Source organism: Felis catus, chromosome B2, assembly GCF_018350175.1.
Source record: "Felis catus isolate Fca126 chromosome B2, F.catus_Fca126_mat1.0, whole genome shotgun sequence".
NCBI lineage: Eukaryota > Metazoa > Chordata > Mammalia > Carnivora > Felidae > Felis > Felis catus.
In genome coordinates, this window is record NC_058372.1 from 123,246,872 (window position 1) to 123,257,573 (window position 10,702).

At 43.5% G+C, this 10,702-nt stretch overlaps 1 protein-coding gene across 4 annotated transcripts in view; it reads right to left on the reverse strand.

Moving 5' to 3' along the window:
* IL20RA (interleukin 20 receptor subunit alpha) overlaps positions 1 to 10,288 on the reverse strand; it is a 35,557-nt gene extending 25,269 nt beyond the window's left edge. Inside the window, exon 1 of one of the 4 annotated variants that reach the window (XM_023254438.2) lies at positions 10,058 to 10,288. In XM_023254438.2, coding sequence (XP_023110206.2) covers positions 10,058 to 10,184 — 127 coding nt within the window. In that variant the 5' untranslated portion in view covers positions 10,185 to 10,288. Of the gene's footprint in view, positions 1 to 5,016; positions 5,039 to 9,543; positions 9,705 to 10,057 lie in introns of those variants that run through there. The other 3 variants (XM_023254437.2, XM_019831286.3, XM_006932047.5) reach the window with 3 other exon arrangements.
* Between the last annotated feature and the right edge of the window lie 414 nt (positions 10,289 to 10,702).

Here is a 10,702-nt window from a genome sequence, read left to right on the forward strand (position 1 = left end):
CAAAGGACTGTGTTGATTAAGGAAGTGGGAAATAGCACCGAGGACAGAAGCCCCAGCTTGCAAAACCACAGCTGTAACAATTGTGTCTTTTGATAATTGTTTGTGGTTTGATTCAGTATTGCAAAGGGCCCCACAGACCACAGTGACTTGAGGCTGCCAATGACCTTGAAGTCAGGCCGTCCTACAGCTCTGAAGCTTCCTACTCCTGCCCACTTTTTGTTTGTTGATGTGTAGTTTTCTTAAAAAAAAAAAAAAAAGAACTGAAAATATATAAGAAAGAACTGTAGGTGTGGAAAAAAGAATATTAACTATCTGGTAATTTATAGACTGACTATGCTTAGAGCAGGATTTAGCTTTTTTTGGTTTCCGAGTGAATATAAAAGTTATGTTAACACTATACTGTTGCCTATTAAGTGTTCAATAGAAATAGAAATGTACACAACTCAATTAAAAATATTTTATTGCTAAGAAATGCTAACCATCCTCTAAGCTTTCAGCAAGTCACAACCACTGATCACAGATCACTGAGAACTCTAAGAAATATAACAATAACTGAAAAGCTTGAAATATTGCAAGAATTATCAAAATGTGATACAGAGACACAAAATGAACAAATGTGGCTGGGAAAATGCACTGACTACCTGCTCGACACAGGGTTGACACAAATCTTTAATTTGTAAAAGCTGGACTATCTACAAAGTGCAATAAAATTAGATATGCCTATATTTTCCTGCTAAAATCTTAAATGAAAAAGACCTTAATTTATATTGAATGATATTATTTTATATAATATGGATGCCAGCCTACCTAGAACTATTTATTGAATTTTGTTTTCCCTAAAAGCATTTAAAAAAATTTTTTTAAATGTTTATTTATTTTTGAGAGAGACAGAGACACAGCATGAGTGGGGAAGGCAGAGAGAGCGGGAGATACAGAATTTGAAGCAGTCTCCAGGCTCTGAGCCATCAGCACAGAGTCTGATGTGGGGCTTGAACTCATGAACTATGAGATCATGACCTGAGCCAAAGTCAGATGCCCAACTCACAGCCACCCAGGGGCCCCTAAAAGTGTTTGAAGTATTTGTTCATAGTAAGACATTTACTTTGAAATCTCATTGCTTTTCTAATGTATCTTTTCTCAAGTAGGGCAAATGTGAATTGATATATATATATATATATAAAATTATATATACATATATACATATACATATATATATATATATGTATATATATATATATATATATATATATATACACACATATATATATATACACACCAGCAACTCTTGTAAGTCTCAGTTTAAAGGACCCTTTTTATAGAAAGCCCTGCCTGACTTCTAGACTCAATTGGTTAACTTGTTCTGTGCTTTTTTTTTAAAGTGTTTTTTTTTTTTGAGAGAAAGAGAGACAGAGAGAGAGAGAGAGAGAGAGAGAGAGAGAGAGAATGAGAATAAATCCCAATCAGGCTCCATGCTGTTGGCACAGAGCCTGAAGAGGGGCTTGAACTCACAAACCGTGAGATCACTGCCTAGGCCGAAATCAAGAGTCAGATGCTTAACCCATTGAGCCAAGGCACCCCTGTGCTTGTAAAGAGCTTGGTTTTCTCAATTCTGGCATTTATACTTTATTTTCTTTAGGCTTATTTATTTATTTTGAGAGAGAGAGGGAACAGGAGGGGCAGAGAGAGAGGGAGAGAGAGAATCCCCAGCAGGCTCTGCACTGTCAGCACAGAGCCTGATGCAGGGCTCAAACTCACAAACCTCAAGATCGTGACCTGCGCCAAAACCGAGAGTTGGATGCTTAACAGACTGAGCCACCCAGATGCCCCTGGCATTTATACCTTAATGTAATTACCTGTCTGAGACCAAAAGCTCTGTGAAGAAAGAGACCTTGTTTTCTTGTTCACCTCAGTGCCTAGACTTCTTCCTGATATATATGAATGAATGACATTGCATGAATAACAAGTGTTCAAAAGAAAATTATTTAAAAATCACAGTGTGTTAAGTTATATATTAACTCCTGGAAACTCCAAATGGATGCATGGGCTGTTAAGGTAATTCTTCTTCATTAAATCTGATCACCTCAGCTACCTTATCCCCCTAAGTTATTTGCTCCTGAGCTGAATGCAATATTCTATTTTGCACTTAGAAACTATGAGTTAATTTTTAATAACAAAGTAGAGCATTTAGTAGATAATTTAGTGGGTCTTTTGAAACACATATACTTTAATCAAAATTGGAGGAGGAGGGCTGGCTTGGAATTAGATGGATAGTTAACCTGAAATATGAAAATGGTCCTTGTTGGATCAAGGGTGAGGATTTTGTAGTTGAAGTGCCCCTCAGAGAAGCCGGAGGTAGAGATCTGAGGAGAGTGAGCCCCTCTGCTGAAGAAATTTAAACTTCACTGTCTTTATTACATACCTATTGATGGCTTTCCCTTTTTATTTTTATTGAGGTATAATTGACATATAACATTATCTTCGTTTTAGGTTTACAAAATAAAAATTCAACATTTGTGTATATTACAAGATAGTGGCTCTCTCTTATGTTCATGTTATGGAACATACAAGAGAAGACCTCGTCTCTGCCTTCAACATTCTCAGGGGAGGCTTCCAGGCATGACGCTCCCAGGAAAGTTGTCCTTTGGCAGTGGCCATGTTGAAGAGGAGAGCCACTGCATGGGGATGAAAAGGTCGCTTTTCTCCACTCTAGAAGCCAAGCCCACGGATCCTGCCCTATGAGCCTGTGCTCACTGCCCTGTGAGCCTGTGAGGGTATGAATTCAACTGTGCCTCCCAAAAAAAGTATGTTGAAATCCTAACCCCCAGTACCTCATAAAGTAACTGTAATTAGGTATAGGGTCCTTGTAGAGATGATCAGTTAGAAAGAGGTCATTAGGATGGGCCCTAATCCAATATGGCTGGCATCCTTATAAAAAGGGGAAGTTTGGACACAAAGAGAGAAGATTATGTGAAGAGACAGGGAGAGTGCCATGTGAAGGCAGAGAATTGGAAGGATGTTCAACAAGCCAAGGAAGGCCAAAGATGGCCAGCAACCACCAGAGGCTAGGAGAGGGGTCTGGAACAGATGTTCCCTCACGGCTCTCAGAAGGAGAACTGCCCATATCTTGATTTCAGACTTCCAACTTCCAGAAACATGAGATAATAAATTTACATTATTTTAGGCCACCAATTGGTAGTATTTTATTATGGCGGCCTTAGAAAACTAATCCAGGAGGTGTCATTTGCTCACTTCTATCGTTCCTCAAAAATGAACACGATGCTTATTGAGGAGAATGATAAATTCCTTAAGGGCTGCCGAACCTCTAGAAAGTAAAGATGAGGGGACTGACGTAGGAGATCATTTAAATGGGGGAAATGATGGAAACAAATGCTTTAACTAGGACGACGCAGTCACCAAAAAAACCCTCATATCACCAAAATACAAATGTAACTGTATGGGCTGGAACTCTGAGGAGGCTGAATGCATAGTATACATGTTGACAATCTGGAAGTATAAGGACAACTTACTGACAAATCTGTACATGAAAAATTATGCTATTTCTCTGTGACTGGACGTAAAGCTGGCATTTGGCAAAGGAGCGTGTGTCTGTGCGGAAGCCGTTTTGTGGCTCAATGTGTAACGCGGTGACCATCACAGGCAAAAAACAGAACCAGAGTCGAATAGATAATCAGCAAAAATTTTCTCTCCAGGAAGAGGTATCCAAAGACCCCCATCGCAGACCTCACAAGCTCTAGATGAAACATTACGCCATAGTTCCATCCTCTATACTCTGAGAAGCCAACAGAAAGGAAACCACTTTCGCAAAGCGAGATTGTCTTCATATGAAAGTCTGAGTTTACATGAGGGGTCAGAGTCTGTGTCTCCTAGGAGAGGAGAACAGAGAAAACGAGGGCACCTTATAGGCATCAGGAACCCTGTGTTCACCAAGAACCTGAAGCTGAGTTATTTAAGAACAAACACGCCAGGTGTAGGGCTTCGGATGTAGTAGACCAGCCATGTCATCACGGTCTACGAGGAGGCAGCCTGGGAGCTTGCAGACAAACTGGAACACACACATACTAGAAAGACCAGGAGAGAGAGGCTGGCATGACATAACAGGGAAGGTGGTTAGCGGAGAGGAAAGAAGACACAGATGGCTACATTCAGTTACCTGCACAGCTCATCCCGTATGGCCTTAGCCGCATACAGCGAGCACCAGGAATGGGTGAAGGTCAAAGAGATTAAGAACTTAGCTCATTATATGGAAGAACATTTTCACGGTAGGAAGTCTGCGATGACAGCACATCCCGCCTTGGGTGCCATGCAGTGAGTTGCCCGTAATGACAGGTACTCAAATAGCATACAGGCAATGACCTGGAAGTAAAGCCACCAAGGAGATTCACTGGAGAAGCAGCTGGATGGGACTTGAACGTCCTCTCACCCCCAGGTTTCTATACCCAAAGGAATTCTGAAGCTAAAGCAGAGGAAGGATTCAATTTTAATGTCTCCAGCCAGCAATTTTTTCCTAAAGTTTTCTTGTCCTCCAATTCTATAAGTAATTGACACATCCCGGAATTGGTTATAGTGATTTAATTCATTTTTCTGGTATCAGCACTTGTGCCAGATAATCATAAATGTGGACCGAGAACAAGTAAGAATGCTGTCAGAATATCACAATCATAGCATGAGTGTAATGTTAGTAAGATGGGTAAAATGATTGTACTCGTTAAAATACATGCTACATCAAGCTGCAGCTGATTCTAAGATGTCTTTTTCTTTTTTTTAAATAATCATGGAAGCGAATATGCCAGTAATACCTGGTAAAGCTGTGCAAAGAAGAAAAAGATGCAAATAGAAAATCATTTTAAAAATAACATGTATGTAACGAAAGGTGCTTTTAAGCAAAAAATGCAAATTTACTGAGTAGTATTTTGTGAAAAGTACTATGCCGAGCACTAGCAAAGGCAACACACAGATAGGCAGTTTTATTTATTTAAAATATTAAAATAGGGGCACCTGGGTGGCGTAGTTGGCTAAGCATCGGACTCTTGATCTCAGCTCAGGTCACAATCTCATAGTTTGTGAGTTTGAACCCCACACTGGGCTCTGTGCTGATGGTGTGGAGCCTGCTTGGGATTCTGTCTCTCCTTCTCTCTGCCCCTCATCTGCTTGTGCGTGCTCTCTCTCTCTCTAAATAAAGACACCTTAAAAAATTAAAAATAAATAAAATAAAATGTTATAAAAATAGCATAATGTTTTATGTTGAAATGCTTATGCTAACGTATTTACTTTATAATACTAATAATTCCATCTACCTATTCCTTTGTCCAGAGTTTATGTTTCAATGGAAAATGTATGTCCTACCCATGGCTCTGACAGCCAGAGCTATACGAAAAGTTACACTCAGAACTGTCACGCCCCCCTCATCCCTACCCCCTTGTTCCTATACCACACCACCTGCCAGAGGTAACAAATCTCTTTACTTATTCTCTGGAGTGTGAATACTGCCTTTCTTGAATTTATTCTACAGGAAGATCAATACATAGTTATAGGCAGTGGGTGCACACATTTTGAAGACTGAGGCTGATGATGTCTACAGCTACATGCTTGGATCTGAGGCACATGATATTCTCCAGACAGGCTGGGGATGAGCCTCAGCTGATAAATGTGGAAGCCATGCAAAGATACAAGAAATTGCCTCGTGTCTGCTCCAACGTAACAGTAATTGCAGTGAGAATCCCTGCAGACACCATCTTAACCAAGTGATCAAGGTCAACACCACCACCAAGAAGACATTGATATCATAAATCCTTGGCTATGATGCACTGAGAAAGACAACACAATTTGCTCAAGAGGAATAACCTCACTCTAAACATGAAGAGACATCAGATGAACCCAAATGGAGGGACATGTTAAGGAAAAGATGGCACTCCAAAGTGTCACGGGCATGAGGAACTGTTATAGATTGGAGGACACAAAGGGGACAATGACAGCTAAATGTAAAGCGGGATTCTGGAACAGAAAAAGAGCCTCAATGGAAACATTGTTGAAACGTGAGCATGGTCTACGGTTCAGTGAATGTATTATATCAAAGTTAATGTCCGGGTTCCAAACATTGTACAATGGTTATGTAAGATGCTAAACTCGGGAGAAACTGGGTAAGGGATTTATGGAAACCCTTCTGTTTCTGGAACTTTTTTTGTAAGCCTCAAATTATTTCAAAAGGAAAAGCTAAAAAAAATAATGAAGGGAATTTTGTTAGTTCACCGGAATCGTCTGTGTGTGTACAAATAACTTCTCAGTGAAACAGAATACCCAAATGCTGCTGTGTTGATATCAGAGAAGAGACACTTCAACAAATACCTTCACCGTGCTAATTATAGTATATTAGTTGTAATAAGCATAGATAGGTGTAGTAGTAATATTTAGACTGTAATCCAAAAGCTCCAAAACTAAAGTTAGGCTCATTTGTTCACAGACATAATAAACTCCATATTTTTTTCTTTCTTCGGGGATTTTGGGGAGATCTCCTTGATGAAGGCATATTGAAGGTGAGATGCCAAGTGTGAGCAAGCAGTTAGCTGGGGCTAGAGTGGGTAGGAGCACTCTAGCAGAGGGAACTACAAGTATCTCATTTCTCTGAGATGAAAAGTGGTTTGGCTTTGTTCTAGGAACTGGAAAAAGGCCAGCAGAGCAGGCAGTAAGCGGTGTGAGGTAAGGCTGAGAATCCGGGAGGAGTGGTCCACAAAAAACATTGTGGGGGAGGTCAGAATTATTCTACAGCAATCGGGGCACCTGGGTGGCTCAGTTGGTTAAGCGTGCAACTGTGGCTCAGGTCATGATCTCCGGGTTCATGGGTTTGAGCCCCGCGTCAGGCTCTGTGTTGACAGCTTGGAGCCTGAAGCTTGCTTTGGATTCTGTGTCTCTCTCTCTCTTGGCTTCTCCCCTGCTCACCCACTATCTCAAAAATAAATAAACATTAAAAAATAAAAAAAAATAAAAAAAAAAAAAACAAATCATTCTACAGCAACGGATGCCCCCGAAGGGCTTGATGAGAGGGGATACGGGACCTTGGAAAGTTATTTTCTCCTGCTGTCTCTTACTGGCTTTGAATGCTTTTTATATAATGCTGACTACAGTTCTTTATGTTCACTGAAGAATAAGTATGGGAATGGGCTGCCAGGGCAGAGTTTGAAACGTACAGGAATAAACTTCCTGGTGAAACTTCTGTCCCTGGAGAGTTTAGAGAGTGAAACTGAGCGTGTGTCACGCTTGCATCACAGATGTTCTGAATTCCATTAAAAGCTTACCTGAAATGAAATATAACTATTTTCCCAGAGTGTTGATGTCTTTTTCTCTCACTCTGAGTGTTTGGTATTATACAGTCTGACCCAAAGCCTGAGTTGGGTGAATGAATTTTTGTGCCAAAAAGTTCAAAAACTTAAAGTATTCACCTGCCCAAGAGTGGCAATGTCATCCAACCCTTAGAAAGCTCACATTGTTTGGTGCATATTGTGGTTGATCCATCAGGATAGAGGTCACTCGCTATTAAGAGGTAGGTACGGTATCTAAGTAGCTTCTAACCTGCTTTTTCCAGCGGTCCTTAGGGTACCTGAGGACCCAGAAGAAAATAGCACCTGGGTCTCGTGGATCAGAGAAGAGTTTCATCTGGGCTATGTCAAGCCGAGAATATTACTGCCTTCTGTTGTAAGTCCCCAACCCGATTATGGAGCACACTTTATGTCCGTCTTTGATTACAGAAACAAACAAATTCCTGTTAGTTTAAGCCTCAATATTGGCGTAAGTCAGGAGCAGTCTCATCCCGTTGAGCCTATGTAGGAAATAACTAGAAAATAATACAATACAAAATCATATGATAATATATTATAAATAAGTTTATAAACACAAAATAAAATAACCATAATTTTATTTTTTTTTAATTTTTTTTTCAACGTTTATTTATTTTTGGGACAGAGAGAGACAGAGCATGAACGGGGGAGGGGCAGAGAGAGAGGGAGACACAGAATCGGAAACAGGCTCCAGGCTCTGAGCCATCAGCCCAGAGCCCGACGCAGGGCTCGAACTCACAGACCGCGAGATCGTGACCTGGCTGAAGTCGGACGCTTAACCAACTGCGCCACCCAGGCGCCCCAAAATAACCATAATTTTAAAAAATAACCATAATTTTTGATCAATTTAGGATTTAGACGAGAAACGCTTGGGGGTATAAAATCTATTGTTGAAAAATATTACGTTTTGGAATTGTATTGAACTTCTTGCATGTTTACTGAAGCGCAGTTGACACACAATGTTACGTTAGTTGCAAGTGTAGACACAGTGACCCCACAAGTCTATAGTTACGCTATGCTCACATGTATGGCTGCTGTCACTCTACAGTGTTATTATAATACCACTGACTCTATTCCCTGTGTGGTACCTTTTATCCCTGTGATGTGTTCATTCCATAACTGGAAGACTGTATCTCCCCCTCCCCTTCACCCATTTTGCCCATTTCCCAGCCCCCCTCCCTCTGGCAACCATCAGTCTGGTCTCACAATTTATGAGTCTGTTTCTGCTTTTCGTTTGTTTCCTCATTTGTTTTATTTTTTCAGATTCCACACACAAGTTAAATCCTATGGTATTTGTCTTTCTCTGCCTGACTTATTTCACTCAGTGTAATACTCTCTAGGTCCACTCATGTTGTTGCAAAGGGCAAGATCCTATTTTTTTAAAATTTTCTATGTTTTTATTTATTTTTGATAAATAAAATAAATAAAATTCTTCTTTTTTTTGAGTGTGTGTATGTGTGTGTGTGTGTGTGTGTGTGTGTGTGTGTGTGTGAGAGAGAGAGAGAGAGAGAGAGAGAGAGTGCACAAGTGGGTGAGGGGCAGAGAGAGAGAGGGAGACACAGAATCCGAAGCAGGCTCCAGGCTCTGAGCTGTCAGCACAGAGCCCAATGAGGGACTTGAACTCGTGACCCACAAGATTAGGACCTGAGCTGAAGTCCAACGCTTAACCTGCTGAGCCACCCAGGAGTCCCTAGATCCTATTCTTTTTAATGTCTGAGTAATATTCCCATGTGTGGTGTATGTATGTGTGCATCACACCTTTATCCATTCATCTACCATGGACACTTGGGTTGCTTCCGTAATAACTGTATTATTGCACATAACTTTTTATTTGACTACTAAGAACACTGCACTTTCACGGACAACTTTCTGCATTCACTGTTGTTCAGCTCTGGGTTAACAGTAAAAGTTAAAAGCCTGAACCACGTCTCTACAAAGTACAGTATTCTGGGAAGCTTTGCTGGTTTTAATTAAAAAAAAAAAAAAATTCCAGATATCTTGCTTTAAAAAAACATCTTTTTCTTATATATCAGAAAAGCAGAAGAAAGAAAGAAATCAGGTTAATGAATCATCCTGGCTTACTGGATCCCACTTGGTAGAATTTAAACTTAAAAAAACACAGCAAAACACATTTCGGTTACCTTATGTCAACCATAGAAGTTTTGTGATTTCCGAAACATCAAAGAGCACTTACCTGTACAAGGTCCTAACCACAAAGCGGGGGAAGAAATGACGTGCTCAGGAGAAGTGATCTTATTTTAGAAACACTGCCGCTTTCTAGACCCTGATCTTTCCGCGCAGACCCTTCCGGGAGTCCGGTATAAAGCGCCGTGGTCACCGCCGGCCCCGGTTGGCCCCTGTTAAAGGGCGGCAGGTCGGTGCGGGCGAGGGCGCTGCGCGGGGTCACCGGCGCCCAATGCAGGCTCCGAGCTGTGGGTTCCACTCAGAGCCACCACTGTCACACTTCCTCCGCCTCCCTGCCACCCGCGCAATGGAAAGTGTGAAACGCTCGGTCCTGCAAACTTGACTCAGAAGCAGGCGCGCGGCGGGCTGCGGCGAGTTTCTCCGGGGGCTCGCGGCGCAGACCCCCAGGCCGAGCCAGCGCGACACCCGGCCGGCGGACGAGCCGGTCGGCGCTGCGCCGTCTGGGGAACCGGCCCGGGAACGTCCGCGTCCCGCACGGGGCGGCCCCGCCGCCACCGACCTACCTGCGCATCCCGACGGCGCGGCCGCGAACAGCAGCAGCAGCGGCGGCAGCAGCAGCCGCAGGGCCGCGCGCCCGGGCGCCTGGACCCCTCTGGCCGCCGCCCTCGCCGGGGGTCGGCGGGCCCACATGGGCGGCGGGGCTGGGTCACATCCCCGCGGGCGTCCCGCAGCCTCCCGCGGCCCCCTCGAGCCGCGGCCTCCGTCGGCGCCCGGCACCCACCGCTCGGGCTGCGCGCGGCGCTCACGGTGGCCCGGCGCCCGGGGAGGCGGTGCCGCGGCCGCGCCCCACCCGCGTCCCGCCCCAGCCCAGCCGCCAGCGCGATCTCCAGTCCCCAGGCACGCAGCGCCGAGAGCCTGACCGAGCATCCAGGGCCCCAACCAGCGAGGGCACTGGTGCAGGGAGGACCTCACTCCGGGGAGGAGAGTGAGGGCGGCGCAGGGAAGAGGGGTTCTGGTGTTCGGGCCTGACTGTGACATTCCTCTGAATGTGAACTGTGGGAGTTCAGTACCGGAAGAATGAGATGGACGTTCATCTCTCAACATACCGCCAGGCACTCTGCCATGCATTGTATTTGATTTCACGCAGTCCCCACCACCCGCAACTAGGTACTGTCCCATTGTACAGAAGAGGAAAGGGAAGGACGACG